Genomic DNA, 16,759 nt, shown 5'->3' with positions numbered 1-16,759 from the left:
AGTCTTCCATCCAAAAGCACAAACTGCAGCAGCTATTTCGTTTAGACACATTCCAGCCCCACACTAAACTCCGTAGAGCCATTTGGTTTGGGTTTAGGCTCGTGCATATGAATAGCTGTTTCATGTAAGGACCCAAATAAATTTAATATATTTTGAGAGATTTTCATAAAACTTGATGTATGTGCATGTAATTGCTACCGGTACTGTGTCAATGTCATTCCCTTCAATTCACGTTCGGACCCACATCACTGTCGGGACTTAGTACATTTGTTGCGGAATATTCTCGTGACAGAAAACGTCTTAAATAAATGTTACAGGTAACGATTAAATATAAGCGCTATTACGTGATTGACGTGGCATTTGCACGAAGTGCACCGGTTTCCAGTTATTTACTGCAATAATAAGGAACTTCTGTCCGACGCTGAGTAAGTCTGGCCACCCCTGACGCAGATCCTGCCCACATTCCAACAGCAGGACTGAACACAATTTCCATTTCCAGATCTCAGATTTGTACGATATTAGACTAATACTCTTATTTAAGCATTTCTTTCTTCTTCCTTCCTGTCCGCATACGTTTCATTAAAATATTTCGCCTGATACTGCAGACCAGGAAGACTAAGGGATTATCTCAGTTTTGTGGAACATTCTGTACAGTTTGCGTTTGTTTTGGCTGCAACTTTATTCACTATGCGTTAAGCAGCGCAGGATGAGTAAGCCCCAGGAATATTAGAACCCATCAGGGCGCTCACAGCTGTTCGCCCTCTTCTTCTTTACGTGAACTGCTTCCCCATGAGGGCAGAATATTCCTAAACTGTATTCTTGGTCTACCGAAAGGGTAAACAACAACATAGCTACGAATATTAGGATCATATCTAGTCTGTAATTTCTGCAATGTGCTGCCAAACCAACAGATGCAAAACTTTATGTTACTCCAATGTACAAGGCTACCAGTGTTTCCTATATCAAATATCGCATTTATAATTCTGGACCCACCTTAATGACTGAAGACAGACACTTTTCTACCTTTCATATTAGGCCCTCTGGCCTGTTTCCTACCAGAATTAACCTGGAATTATGGATCTCACAGACAGTCAGCAGCACTCCTTGGACGGGGGATCAGCCCGGTGCAAGGCCGCTATCTGCACACAGAACAACACAAAGACAGAATAAACGCACACAGACAATTATCCCTCGAGTGGGATTCGAACTCACGACCCAGTGTTGGAGAGAGCGAAGACGGTTCGTGCCTTAGACCGAGCGGCTGCTGTGCTCGGGCAATTAAATGTATACATGTATACAGAGACTTAATTAGCGGCGAGAAACACTTTAGGACGTTCACTGAAGAATGAGGAGAACCTCGGTAGCTGTTGAGGACTAGGGCCAGCTTCCTGCTGTGTCCCATAATTTCCGTACATACACGAAATCAATTTTTGTATCTGACGTTCCCCTTTACTGGTTCGTCTGAGACTGCACTTAGAGAGCCTTTGTGATGCCGCAGTATGGCCTACTTGAGTAAAATGTATACATTCCCACCCAATGATATGAAAAATGTCACTACTGGGTTAAATTTCCTAATTGTCTAATTGTTTAATTTTCGATGATTCAGTATACAAAGAGGCCCTGCTCCGCAGTTTAACCAAACAAGGCTGACTCAGCGCTACAAATTAATTGCATGGAAATGGGACCACATGAGAAGTGAATGAAGGCACTGTCTTGTCACGTTGCGGAAGCCGTACATAAATTACATCAAAATACAGCCTACATCCGGGCTCAGATGTGTAATCCCTCAGAGCCATCTGCAGTGAATCCGTGTAATTTATCGGTTTCATTTAATTGCTGAAGATTTAGCTCGCATGCGGGGCTGAATTCATAAACAGAGCTCTGCTAAGCGGGTGCGGGAGCTCCTGGCTTAGCATCAGTGGAAGTCAAGGTCATCTGTCGTTACTGTCGCAAATAAACTTTCCTCAGGAAAGAAAAATCAGTACAGCTCCTCAGTCTTATGCTGTGACGTGGTTTTATGATACCTTTTACTAAACGCTGTATAACGGACGAAAGAATCGTGGCCTATTTCAGACAACAAATTCTTCTTGAAAATATTATTTACGAAACTGAAGTAATGTTAACAACATATGTGTATATTAGGTGATTAGGGGCATTCTGACGCATGCAGTGCGCAGTGCAAGCAGCAAGACACATGGAGCTCAGTGTATAAAAGCGCGTGTCCATCTCTCACAACAGAATCGTTTAAAACAACGCAGAATGACAACAGCCACCGATTGGGATATCCAGCATTAGCACAGTTTGTGATATTGGTCCTTGTGAAATGTGTTCGCCTGTCGAGCGCTGTCACAGAGACCGCCGCAGAGCAGAGCTCGCTGAGAGACAGTGAAGTCTGCACAAGCCAGAATATCAGACAGTGGTTGTGGCAAAGCGGCGAAGACATTTAAACTGTTTCCATACAAAATGCACGCTATGCAGCAGCCAGCAGCTGCTACCACACGACATCATTACCCTAAGCAGTTGCTTGCAAAGTCTGAGGATTACTGTCGCATATCAGACGTGACTTCTTTCTCAGATGAGGCGTGGCTCCATTTTACAGATCACGTGAACTCAGAATATTCGCATACGGTCGATGAAAACCACCTTCACCCTGTCAAATCTGGAGTAGAGAGTGCAGTGTCTCATCTTAGGATTCCTGGGCCAGTTTTATCCGAAAACACCATGACCTCAAAGCACTATTCTGACACCTTCCCCAAGAGGAAACCGCCGAAGCTCTGGTGCCAACAGGACAGCGCAACATGTCAAACAGTGCTGGCACCTATGCGCGAGCGACCAAATCATTTCGAAAGGATTATAACTCCCACACACACCAGCCGGAATTCTCGCCGCCAGATTCTTTTTCTGTGGGGGTACATGTAAGAGAATGCCTGGCGCAATAACCTGCACAATCTTCATGATCTGCAAGCCAACATATCCGACATAATTACCGACATTTTGCTCGTGAAACTGCAGACAGCGTCTATGGACATGCTCGGTCACGTGCGCAACGTCCCGGTGCACAGTTGCAGAACTTCTTGCAGCATTTTATCTCAAATAGAACTCTCTTCCGAAGAAGTCACCATCCTGCGCACACTAGTCTCGCCACAATGGCTGCCTTACTGAAGTTCCCAGCACTGGGTTCTCCTTTAAAGGAATCGCCGTGTACGATATCATAGAAACATACCGAGATAAGAGCGTCATTTTGAATACAAACCCAAATGGAAATCGCGATGCCTCGAGACAGAGTGTCTACGTAGCCTGTCGCTTCACCACCGCATTATCTTCATTTCAGCTTAATATTGTAGCTCTGGTGCCAATATTTAACCGGAATCCTCTGGTTCAGTCCCTCCGCGTTTTATGCGCTATAAAACGAGCACCAGTGTTGCTGTAATGAGACAGTTCAGACAGTGATTCGGCTTTATCGTTACCCGGCTGTCTTAACGTCGTTATAGTTCATCAATCAGATTATATTACCGGCGGGTTTCGGAACCTTTCGAGAACCTCTCAACTTCAAATGTGAGGAAATACAGAAACGCTTTCTGTAGCAGTTACCTATTTGAGAAGAAGGGGAAATGGATAGCTTTCATATCATGTTTTCTATTTCAGAAAAGTTTATCTTGAACAAGCTGATAGTTGTAACGAAAAGTTTCACACAACAAAATGAAATTATATGCAACGGTGACAGATAGGCAAACTTACAGTTATATGGATAATAAAATATTTGTTGAGTTCCGAAACAGATAAGTGTAAGTACACGTATTAGCAACCAACGGATCAGAAGTGTAAGGACGGACAGAACTTGAAGCAGCAAGAAATGGAGACGTTAGGAAGGAATTCAAATGACTTAACAACGAGAAAATTAACAGGCAGTAATATGCTGAGCTTCTTAAAGTCGGTATGAACAATGAAAAGACGATCCCAGCACAGACTCGGAAATAATGAGAATTCTGATGAATAAACATGCATCTGGGGAAGTGGGAAGGAGGATGAAGGGAACATAAAGAGGGAGGCAAAAGAGTAGTAACAATTTAACTATTCAAATATGCGGGTATAGAGTCGAGAATAAGTCTCTAGCGCATGCAGCTGACTGCAGGAGCCGGAAGTTCAGCCCGTGCTGTGGGCCGAGTGATACTGTATCCGCCGAAGGCTACTTCCACACGTAACAGCATCAGCCGCAGCAGCAACTTGAAACTGGTGACTCCTTGTTTCCGAACTCCACTAATTTACGTGATAAATCCTTGCTAAAGGATCAACATCTTTTCGTTGTCAGTCCCAATCTGCTTCTATATACAACAGTGGTAAGTGCATTTTGTACCGTATAGTTGGATATGCTGCATTCGAGTGCAGTTACTGTGGTTTCGGAATCCTGTTTTGTTTTCTTGTTCAGTGGGAGCGCTCTCCGTCTCGGCGTCCCTTCATCCTCTCAAGTTCCTATGCCTCCACGTTCGTATGTAATCCAAGTTGAGAACTTCGGATCATTTCAAAATGTGTGTCCTGTCAACTGGACACTTCGTTAAACGTGTACTGGAGAATATATGACGGTCCTGTTTCCGGAAACCAGTCTCACAATTAAATAATGTCGGCAGGCGACAGGGACATTGGCTGGGAAACAGAGGTTCGATTTTCAGTAGTATAAAGCGATTTATTTCTTTTTTTTTCATAAAGCACGTCCAGCCTAAAATCTAAAAATGCCTAGGGCACTTTTCCCGGGAGTAAAGGAGCGCAAACGAGTGCGAACCTGACCACTCATCCAAGTCTAGTGGCGAGTTATGAGCGCATGAAAACATACGTCATGATAGAATCGTGCTTAACTAAACATTCATTTCCTTTTCTGAATAATTATGCATTACATTTATTTTTATCTCTCCGGGATAATTATAAATTCACATGAAAATATATTATCACAAGTTCGAATCATTATTGACGGGGTTTTGATTGGTAATTGGATATACTGGACAGTTTTACGGCTCGCGACTGCACTTCACTGATCACTATTACACATAGACTTGCATCCTCAGTCCCGTTGCTCGGTAACGTCTTCCAACTGCGGTCGTTCCTCTGCTTTTGGGCTCAAGTCCTCGCAGGGTGGCGAACATCTCACGCCAATTTGACACTCTGACTGCTGGTTTCAGCTGGCATTTCATTCAGCTACCAGCTCCCGGGCTGAAATGAACAAGCTTGAACCCTGTCAGTCAGTTACCCATGTTCATTACGAAAATTTCAATTCGGGTTTTTATTTCGGTATTTATTTTTGAACCATGTCTTCTGCCCTAGCGCAAATAAAATGCTTTAATTACAACTGCAAAGCAGTAACAGAAGCCATTGGATTCAAGACACATGGAACAGAGGGAGAACAGTGAAAATAACGCAACCCGATATTTCACGATTCATTTCTTTATACTATCACAGCAAAGATAGTTGAATCAAAGAGTTTAACAATCTAGACATAAATTTTAAACCTTTGATGGGAGCAACAAGGGACACATACGAGTATGTTGGGAAGCAACTGCAGTTGGAAGACTAAGACAATTCACTCCTCGTTTCACCCACGCATTCTCCGCCCCTCCCTCCATCCATCCGTCCCGTTTCGATATCACTTGGGCCTATAGAGAGGAAAGGAAAAGGAAGGATGTCGTGGAATGGAGCTTCTTTTCGTATTACGAAGTTTAAACCATATTTTCGAGTTAGCTACGGCACTGAACAGAATTCTGAAGGTTATGAACTATAGATGGTATGGACATTCTGATTAGATGAAATATAAATCTGTGAGGCAACAAGGGGATTTCCCAAAGTTTTCAGACAAAAAGCTGTACGTTAAGCCCGCGAGAAGCCAGGAGATGTCTCCAAGGATGAGCGTAATTGAGTTATTAGCATCCGCAGCACTGTGACGTCATGTCATTTTCAAGTGCTCCTGATCAAGACACTCAAGGGATTAAGGCGAGGAGTGAGATGTTCAGCTGTTACTTTTCCTTTAGTGAAAGCAGAGATTACATATTCGTGAACCCCAGTCTATGTTGGCGGTATCATTGTGATTAAAGTACTGATTCTTATGCTACATAACGACGCTGATTCAAATGCAGATGTGGTACAGCGTTGGATGCGAGGAGGATAGAGCTGGCTGGGGAGCGTGTCCTTTGGCAAACTTTGTTGCTGGGAGTGAGAAACTTACGGGTTCTCTTACTCTAATGTTACTATGCGAAAATTATGGCGAGACTGCAACCACCTGCTCACGCTGGTGCAACAACAATTCTACGTGTGTTTTGTAACGAAACAATCAATTGCGAAAGATATCTACGTGTAGAGGGACAGCGTTTTCAACACCTCTTGTGATATGTGAACAAACGTAAGACCTTCCCTTCATTCCAAATGTTATCGGCATGCTGAGTCATTGGTAAAATTCACGTGCGCCTCGCGGCCGGCGGTGCACCGGTCGCGGTGAAGCGCAGACCCTTGAACGATAAGTTCATTATAAGACACCTTGCACAATCCTGTACTCATACTCTGATGAGAAGCAGAATCCCTTGCTCTGGGTATGTTGTTGATATTGCTTGATGTGATTGAGTGTTCCGTCTTCTAGAACACTGAAGCAGTTTGCTTCTGATGTAATTACACCTGGGTTACTTCCTGCCATATCCGTTTTGCTCATGAAGCTACTGACATTGAAGTGGTGTTTCCGTTCGTCTGAATTTCTTCTGGAGTTTGTTGAAGCTTTACATTTCTTTGTGTGTAAACAGAGTCAATTGTTATGCTCACTCGTTTTGCTGTCTGCTGTCCATTTAGCTTTTCTTGGATATCAAGTGAAGGATCGTTTTGTCCATGCTTTCTTTCTTTATTGTCGTGGTCGTGGAAATTTCCAAGTGTCACCTGAGAAAGACTTGAAAGGATTCTGACGATGGTGTATACTGTACTTCTTTTGGCTTGTTTTGGACTTCATCCGTTGTCTGGTATGTAAAAGACAAAAGACCACGACGTTTCGGAGACTGAAGACGGAGACAGATCCAGTCTCCGAAACGTCGTTGTCTTTTGTCTTTTACATACCAAACGATGGATGAAGTCCAAAACAACCCAAAAGGAGTCACCCGAGAAGTTCGGAGTTGTACTGTGGTGAGGGTCAACATGTTCCCAGAGGCGGGCCAAGTGTTCAGGTGGTCGTAGCCTCATACCCATGTTCACGCTGCACTACGTCCTACAAACTTCTACTCGTCTATTTCAGCTGAAGGAGTTGTGCCGTGTTCTGTTTAGTACTGAACGCAAGCAAGCCGGGCCTGGGTTAATGTGTCTGGATAGATACCGCGTTAGGAGACATAAGCAAAACTAACACGGGCAAGCAAAAGAGGGAACGAAGATACTCTGCAACGGCCCGCTTTACTTTTTATCATTCTGCCAGACTACACGGCGTCACGCCTCAGGAGACAGTATTCTCCACAGAGCAGTTTGTTCAGAACTCGTTCAAGATCAGCAGTTTAGCGGTACTGCTATTCCTTCAATGTCGCCGCATCGTGTTGCACTGCAGGCTCGCCTGTTGATGTCAGAGTTCCTATTCATGATGCCGTCACACTGTGCAGTCACTGAACGAACACTGTCTGGTCATATCGTGGATATCGAGATGTGACATCTGTCACTATAGTTCCTGAGCTACAGAATGTACGACGGAGGGACTGTGGCCCGAATCCCAGCAGGAAGGGAGACGGCTCACAAAATATCTCTGAAGCCCACGCGGCCTCACATCCAGCGGGTACCGAGGATATTTCCCGGCACAAAATCGTCAGAGCGTGAAGCTCCTGCTGAGAATGCGTGGAGTTATACCTCCACTGCCTATGTGTCTGTGTTTCTGACTGAGCACCGGAACAATTTCAACCTTACCCTTCTAATTCTCTTTAAATAAAGAACGTCTCTTCAATTTATTTCTCTTCTTCGGGTATCCCTAGTCACGGTTACTTCTCTCTGATTTGGATATGAAGCAATTAAAGGGACGGTGGGGAGAAGTGTGTTCGTCACTTCGCACTTGAGACATCAGTTTGGTATGTCCTGTGAGTGTTGCCGCCTATACTTGATGTTTCTGTTGTTCCTCAATGGTACTGATTAATCATTGTGTAACTCGCAACGGTCTGCCCCGTCTCCGCGTAGACACGCACACCAATCATCTGTAAGGAGGCAACACAATGCACCATTCTGCAACTACTGTATTTTCCCGTTAATTAGATTTTAACCGAAGTTGCATTACAAAATAACGTCGCATTTATGAATGGAACTGAGGCTGTCTAAGTTTTAATACATTCACCTTCACTTTCTTCTCTGAGCCTCAAGAGACTGCTGCATTAACTTCACTGTTAATCTGTAGAATTCCGCAACTTGCACCTAATGAAATTCGGCTGTAAATTTCGAGCTTTCTAAATGATAAACTGTAAATATTATTTCTGACGCGGTCCTGTGCGCAGTAGCTATGTCTACGTATCGAAGGTTTTACACCTCACATGTCGTTATGTTTTGGTCGGTGTTTTCTCTCAGAGCTCTTAGTGACATACACGTATCCGTTCATCTAATATTTATCAGTTTTCTATTGTCTCTATTGTTTTAACTCTGAAAACATTTTGCACGAATGCATGAAGCCGTAAGTGATATTTCGGCGTAACATTTCATAGAAATTACCATTGTAACCGTATCTTGAGTCGGTCACGGTAGCCGAGTGGTCTGAGGCATGTACTGTCTTCGCTTGGTTGGAAACCGGGATTGTGGGTTCGAATCCCACTCAGGGCATGGATGTCTAGTTTGTGTGTGTGCGTTTTTCTGTGTTTGTATACAGGTAGAGGCCTTGCGACGAGCTGATCACCCGCCCAAGGAGTCCTACCGAATGTGTAAGATCTAGAAAAACCGAAGTGAACAGAGAAGTTCATGGAGGTAGGCCTAGGCCCACTGGGACTGTAGTGCCAAGGAAAAAACTGTGTCTTGTTAGTGAATTGTTACAGCAGAAAGTAAATTCCTTTAACTGTAGAAACGTTGCTACTACTTTGGTCTGATTATCTGTTTTCTTTGTTCCGTACATAGACCCTGTCTACGTCTTCTGAGAAAGTTCAATATTATACGCCTACTGTCACATACTCTCACTCTTATCTTCCTTTTGCTCTCCTATCCATGCAGGAGTTCCCCAAGGTAGTGTGCTAGGCCCCCTCCTTTATCTCCTCTACACCAATGACCTCCCAACTTCCCCCTACACAACTACTGCCACCTTTGCTGATGACACAGCTATATTAGCCTCCGACCCTAATCCAGTCACTGCATCCCTCAAACTTCAAAACAATCTCAATTCCATAGAAAGCTGGCTCTCACTTTGGCGACTAAAAGCAAATGAAACTAAATCCTATCACGTCACATTTTCCAACCGCAAAGCTACGTGCCCTCCTGTCTACCTCGGCAATGAGCCTCTCCCCCAAACAACTGAAGTCAAGTACCTTGGATTCCATCTTGACCGCCGCCTCACGTGGAAAAAACATATCTTCAACAAACGAAAACATCTGGGCATCCTACTCACCAAACTACACTGGCTACTTGGACGAAGATCTAAACTAACTCTAAACAACAAGCTCCTCATTTACAAAATCATCATCAAACCTGTGTGGACATATGGCATTCAACTATGGGGCTCTGCTTCGAACACCAACATTGCCATCTTTGAGCGATTTCAGTCTAAAGCTCTGCGTCTGCTAACGGACGCCCCTTGGTATGTCCCCAATGCCATCATCAGACACGATCTACAAATACCTACAGTTCAAGAAGAAATCAGTCGACTAAGTTCGAAATACAGATCACGGCTCAACATGCACATTAACCAAGAAGTGTCTCAACTCTCTGCACCCCCGCCTCTCCGCAGACTGAGAAGACATCTTCCACATGATCTCCCAAACAGATTTCTTGTATAATGTAGTATTATTATTTAGATCTTAAGTCCCTAGTTTGTAAGTATTCTCCCACAAATCATACCAGACTTTATCTACTGCACAAGGAGCACCGCTAATGAGCGGTATTCTACACGTTCTTTTTCTTTCCTTTTCACATCATTATGCTAAATGTATTAACTCAGATTGCATAATAAATATGGGAGTCTAAAAAAAAAAATCTTCCTTTTCTTCTTCTTTCTGTTTCAGTTTTGATAAACATTCTAATAACATTGTACTTAATGTGAACAATGTTAATATTTCCGCTTCTACCCATGGTTTCCAATGAAATTCCCATTTGTGCCTTCCTCGCGTGTTAATGGCGTGTGTGGATGCCTAGTTCTCGGTACACACCGCTGTGGATCGTGTGTAAGTGCTGTGGTTGCCTTCATGTGGGCATTTCATTTCTGTCTATAGCGCGCTCCCGGCGGGGGCAGTGACCTTTCAAAATACCATCCACTATATTCACGACTTGTATATATAAGTTTTATGTATTTTTACAACTTTACGAACTGTATATTTCGCATTTTACAACACCAATTGGAAACTTTTTTTAGAAACTTAAACATGCTGAACAGAAATGGATCCATTTAAACTACATATTCAGACCGAAACATGTGACGTTTTTAATTACGAGTAGATACAATAAAGAGACTGACTCATTCGTACATTCAACGCAATCACTTGTTATATAACGGCCAAAATACCACGTGTTGTGGGCGGTACAGAAAAATTGGCTGTATATTCACAATATGATGCAAAGCAGAAAAATTTCAGGTTGGTTATTTAACGACGATGTCAGTATGGAAACTATCTAGCGTCGACGTGAAACCATAGAATTGACTAAACGTATACAGATAGTCCTCGTTTTGTCGCATTACCAAATTTGTAGTGAAGCATACACCCTCGGCCGGTTACGAGAATGCGAATGTCTGCGGACAGAACTGAAAACGGTGTTGTGGTATGCGTCTTCTTTATAATTTTGGTGCTCTCTATCAGTTGCGTGGTCCTCCATATCAGGGCTCAGGGACAGCTCAGTCGGTATAGCGACTGGCTACGGGCTGAACGACCGAGGGGTCGGACTTTCAGCGCCGGTAGGGTCAAGAATTTTCTCCTCTCCACGTCGTCCAGATCGGCTCTGGGGTCCACTCCAATGGGCACCTGGAAGCTCTTTCCCCGTGGGTATAGATACTCTGTGTACTGGCCATGTCTGTTCTGCCTGTGACTGATGGTTGAGCCCAACAGACTTCTGCTATATTTCCACGACCTTAGCAGATGTGTTATGACACTGTATTAGTTTTGTTATCACCGTCATTCCGTAGTTAAGACGCGGATGTCAGAACTATGTGGGTTCATATCCCGCCTAATCACATTACTGTTTGTCCCCGCAGCCGACGCAGTGCACCCAGCAGGCCTGTCTGGGCAGCGTGGTTTCGCTTCACACTCGCCACACAGTGGGGCCGCGCACCAAGGAGGAAGTTCTGCGTCATGCCAAGGACTTCCTGGAGCAGTACTTCACCTCAATCAGACGGTCAGTAAAACCAAACTCCTACTAGCGGGGTACAGCGACGACCTCGAGGTCTCTAGCAGCCGATTTTACGGTTAACCGGCCGTGATGAGGGACAGCAGAGCTGAACCACTCCGCGGCCAACTTCAGATAATACATACAGAGATTTCGTTCCAAATCTGCAGTATATCAATATGGCTGCCGTCATTCAAACTCGCGCGAACTGGCTGCGCGAAAGAAACCATGAAGGGGCTTGCTCTATGCCCAAGGCAGACAACTTACCGGTTTCCATAACAACTTAAGCTTACGTTCATCCGGTACGTAACGTGGTGTAGTCTAGTACATGTATACAAACGTTCGCGAGGAATTTGATGCCTCAATTTTCAGAGAGGTCCCATTTGTTCTACCCTGAAGATGGAGGCAACAGTTTCACCGAAAATTTAGTAACCATCTAAAACATCGTATCACATCCTGAATGTTAATAGCCTTAGGAATCTCATATAAATAAACAGATCGCTTCGGGGTAAAATGAACAAAATTGTAAAATCAACGAATTTTTGGATATATACATCGGCCTGGTTTTGTTGACAACGTCCCGAAAGTAAGTAAATATGTTAGGACATCATCATTACGGACCTTTGGATCTTACTGTACAGACGGGACTTGGAAAAGTCGGATCACAATGCGCGTGCATATACACATTTATGACTACGTGGTCTATGTGCAAGTACTGAATAAACTGTTGCAGGCCCCAAACGACAGACTGACAAACCTAGTCTTATGGCACTGTTGTCATGCTCCACCTAAATCAGCCGGTAGCAATGTTTCTGACTTTAAACTGTATTATTCCTTTTGCAAAATATAATTTTGTGTACGTTCACTTCCATGCCGCGATATGTGGGCCCAATCATGAGACAATTCCGTCTCTTGGACTACCGAAGTCCAGTTCGTCCCTACCCGACCTCTGTTTCTACAGGAACTTACAATTTCATTTTGCTTGTCAGTATTCTCTCTGGCCAACATAGCTGTGTCAGATGCATACTCTATTAGCGTATCGTTTCTATGAGTACAGCTTCCTGTCATTTCCAGTATATAGTGAGACTTATGCCGTGTTCTATTTTATCACGTTCAGTAGACATACTCGTAAGAAGGATCTTCAGCCACACATTAGGGTGATCGTATCCAGGAGGAAGAGATGAACAGGACATGTAGCACGTAGGTAACATGAGAACTGCATATACAATTTTGGTCGGGGAGTTGAATGGCAGACAGAGATCATTGGGAGACCCAGCTAGGAATAAGAATATTGATCTAATGCTGCTTTGGATGCTAATAAAATATTTTCTGAGGATGGAGTGAGATTCGTCTGGCTCAGGAAGGTGTCCGGTGGCTGGGTAGCTCTGGTGAACACGGTAATAGATCCTCGGCTTTTACAGAAGGCTAGAAATTTACTGACTATCCGAGCGACTACTGGCTACTCAGGGAGGGTTCTTCTTAATAACTTGCATACTAAAGGTGGTTTTGTAACATGACATGGCACGGTGTGCAACTGTAAGTTCTAGGATTTTTCGTAAAGCCTACACAGTTTTCACACACAGTCCTGTCTAGCAGCATGCAGGAAGTAATGCATTTTGTTCCCTGGGCTGGAATTTACGAACGCTCTCCAGTCGACCAGACCACCGCAATTTTCTCTCACCCGAACGTCAACATTTATATTTCACTAGCCGGCAGCCTCCACAGAGGGGAGGACAACAAAATGGCGGTAGCATCCTCCAACCCATTGTTCTTCTGGGAGGTCCCTAAAAGACCTCACACGTCGGGTCAGCTATTTGATTTCGTGGATCTACTTGTCAGGTTCTTCTGCGAGCCAGAGTTCTGTATTCTGACATATGGCGCCGTATAGTCAGGTGAAATTCAGCGGACGTTTCCAAGTGCCTCCATCTTCATGGGCGAAGAGTAAGCGAAGCAGGAAACCAACACGAGCAAAGGTGAAGCAGAAGAGCAGAACTCTGCTTGCGATCTGCTTCATGTTGGCTTCTTGCTTCAATAACTCTTCGACCATGAAGATGGAAGCGACCTATCTCTACGAAACGGTTAAGTTTCACCGGACTACAAGGTGTTATGCCCAAAAAGGTATGCTTACCCCTACACCTTGATGTGAATACCTCAAATTCAACATTCTTGCGTTATTTCCAGAGTACAGTAAGGAAAACACAGTGGAGAGTCCGTGTCAGTGTCCTGTTTCCACGTTGATGCGTTTCAAGCATTAGCTTTACGTTTCTTCACTATAACTGCGAACTAAACTTCATACTAGTTTTCCTCAGCTATAAGGAAAGAGTACAGTGGCATGAAAATAAAAATACTGTGACATGTAGGCGTTTCTAGGAAACGAATAGTAAACACATTCCCAAGCTTTCAAGAAGAGCGGCACAGTGCTACGCAACGGTTCGAGTACTATGATTCACTGCACGCAGCGTTACTTCAACTGTTGACAGCCGATGTCCATGGCAACGAATCGTTCAGAGCACAGCAAAGGAGGGAAGCGATAAGACTAACTGTTGGGAACGGTGCCGCATATTCGGTCGGCTGAAGGGTTATGTAAAGAAACAGAAGTCTCGTCACATAACTCTGACTCTGACTCTGACTTTGACTTTGAACTTAGTCAGAGGTGAGAGGAGTCACTTCAGCCCTCCCGTGTGGAGGCGGAGTAGAATACCTCCACCGTAATCCTGCAAGTTGTAGGAGGCGACGAAAAGTGAAGTCTCGAATCTGAGACAGTAAAATATGGTCGCGAGTCCCACGGGATTCGGACCCGAGAATGACTGCGCTGCTGAGGACCAGCAGCAATTATAAACGATAGACCTGTCCTCTCTTCAGAGAGCAGGCTCCACATCAACAAACCCACGGCTGTCTGACAGTAATAAAAATCTGGTCATAAGCCCCAGATGGGTGCTTAATTCCAAGATAGACCGGCCGACTGACCGTCGGTCGTAACATAAGACTCAGGCTCAGACATATAAGTCAGAAGTCAGAAGTCAGAAGTGAAGTCTTTACTTTATGTGGTGCAGTTAGAGTAACGTATAGAGTGTTATCATTGTTCTCAGTTACTAAGTGTTGTTATAGCTACAGTAAGATTGAAAGTGTTGTACATTGTAGTTCCGCTCGGTGAATATCCAGCAAATAGATTCGCCAAAGCAAACCCGCGTCTAAGTCATTAATACACGTGTTAGGTGTCTATGTGTGTGCGTGAGGACGATACAATGTGAACTCAAGCTCCAGCACTGTACAGTCTTCATCGTCTGAACTTCTGTGACTGTGGTTGCTTCGTAATACCAACAACGCATAGCAGCGAATATGTTACGATGTAACAAGGTGTAAACACTTAGAAACGAAACGGTTGTTTGGGAATGAATATATGGTTCTCCGACAAAACGCTTTCGTGAAACACAGTAGTCGAACCCTTGGAGTCGGTGTCTTCTATCGCGGGCGCCTAGCAATTTTAAAGCCGGTGGGTTCGTGAATTCGAGAGAGGAGAGACCAGTCCGAGACTCAGACAACAGCGAGAGATGCCTCATACAGACGTCACTAAGAAGGAGTTCAGTGTGTGCGCTGCTACAATCAACTGTGACTGTAATAGAGACGTCCAGTAAACCCCATCATCAAACCTAGAACCCACAATTATTCGTCACGCTACTCCTTATACGTGACAGTATTATTCCAGTAGACTGCGTATCTCATCATTAGGAAGGACCGTCGCCGAGCACCTCACGTGCTGCACAGGCAGGCAGTGACACAGCACGTCACAACAGCGGAGAAAACGCCACTCAGCAGCGGCTGACAGAACCGGCAAGCAAACTAATAACAAAGTGTGACAATGAGAACTACACTCATCTGCGATGTAACCCGCTGTGGCCTGGCGTAAGTCTACCGACGTTTCGGAGAAGCACTACTTCCATATTCAGGGTGCCTAATCTTCAACCCCGAAGCTGGAGGCAGTGTATTCCTCCGAAACGTTTATAACTTTTTGTAAGACTACAGGGCGACACAGACCAGAAAAGAGTAATATTCAAATAACAATGTGGAGCGTACGTTATCTTCCGACGTACAGGACTGCGGTAAAACCAATGCCAGTGCAGACCCCAGTCTTGACTTGTAGCCTTGCCGACTACTGCTGAAACAAAGTCTCACATGCCGGTGTCAGGTCAGGTTAGGTTCGCCGACGTGTTATGGCGATCGACCACATCCACCTCTTACACCGCGCTGCCTGAGAACCAAACTCACTGAGCAGCATCTTGCGTCCCAACTGCCTGTGTCCCCTCTGAAGCATTACCGTACTTCGGCCGTCATTACAAATTTTATGTGATCCTTCACTTTCCGGACAGACATATAAACCGGGGGATGGATGCAGTTCAGTGGCGAACGAGCTCGTCTTCGAAGCAAAAAGTGGATCCTTAAATTTGCATTTGCGTTTTGCACTGCAGAATTTACAAATATATTTACGGCTCTACAGCCCTTTGTTGGATCTCGGCCGCTTTTTCAGTTTCTTAATCCTATATACAGTCGGTAGGACTCCTTGGACGGGGGATCAGTCCGACGCAAGGCCACTACCTACACAGAGAACAAACGCATATAGACTTCAATACCTTCAGTGGGATTCGAACCCATGATCCCAGCGTTCGAGCGAAAGAAGACGCTGTGATCGGTAGAATTTATAGATACTACCGTGTGTACCAATAATACAAACATAAACTGATAATTTATTTAACCAATTACCTGATCGTCCTTATATCTATTATTGTATCTGTAAATACTCGTATTAATACCGTTAGCAAAATAGTTCGCCAATCCCGAAACAGTTCAGTACATTATATATTAAAAAACCTGTTCTCTTTTAAATCCGTTTACACTAGTCTTAAAAAACACAATATGATTCTGTTCCTTCCAGCACTGTGAAGTGTCTGAATACGATTTTCAATTCAATTCAATTCAATTCTTTATTATTAATGTGCCGAGTCAACAGCCGCAAGGCCAATTACAGACACAGCACAGTGCAGAAGAATGAATGACATTATACACAATCTTATTAAAAGTCGAATACAAATTACAATAATAATGAATAAAGTAAAAGTAAACAAACAAATAGCTGATAATTATGACAGTAATAATAATTTCATTATCATTAAACTAAGTGTTATTACGAATTCAGGAATGAAACATAAATGAAACATAAATATTTAATTAAGAAATGAATAATATAGAATTACAGAGGATAATAATAATA

General features: G+C 43.9%; 1 protein-coding gene across 3 annotated transcripts in view; it reads left to right on the top strand.

The window, feature by feature from the left end:
- LOC111862897 (nitric oxide synthase, salivary gland) overlaps positions 1-16,759 on the top strand; it is a 148,370-nt gene that overhangs the window by 55,578 nt on the left and 76,033 nt on the right. For all 3 annotated transcript variants that reach the window (XM_023848702.2, XM_023848699.2, XM_023848700.2), the window contains exon 2: positions 11,363-11,502. In XM_023848702.2, coding sequence (XP_023704470.1) covers positions 11,363-11,502 — 140 coding nt within the window. The remainder of the gene's footprint in view (positions 1-11,362; positions 11,503-16,759) is intronic.

Source organism: Cryptotermes secundus, unplaced genomic scaffold (assembly GCF_002891405.2).
Source record: "Cryptotermes secundus unplaced genomic scaffold, Csec_1.0 scaffold528, whole genome shotgun sequence".
NCBI lineage: Eukaryota > Metazoa > Arthropoda > Insecta > Blattodea > Kalotermitidae > Cryptotermes > Cryptotermes secundus.
Note: the sequence above shows the minus strand (reverse complement) of the source record. Positions and strands in the feature narration are given on the sequence as shown.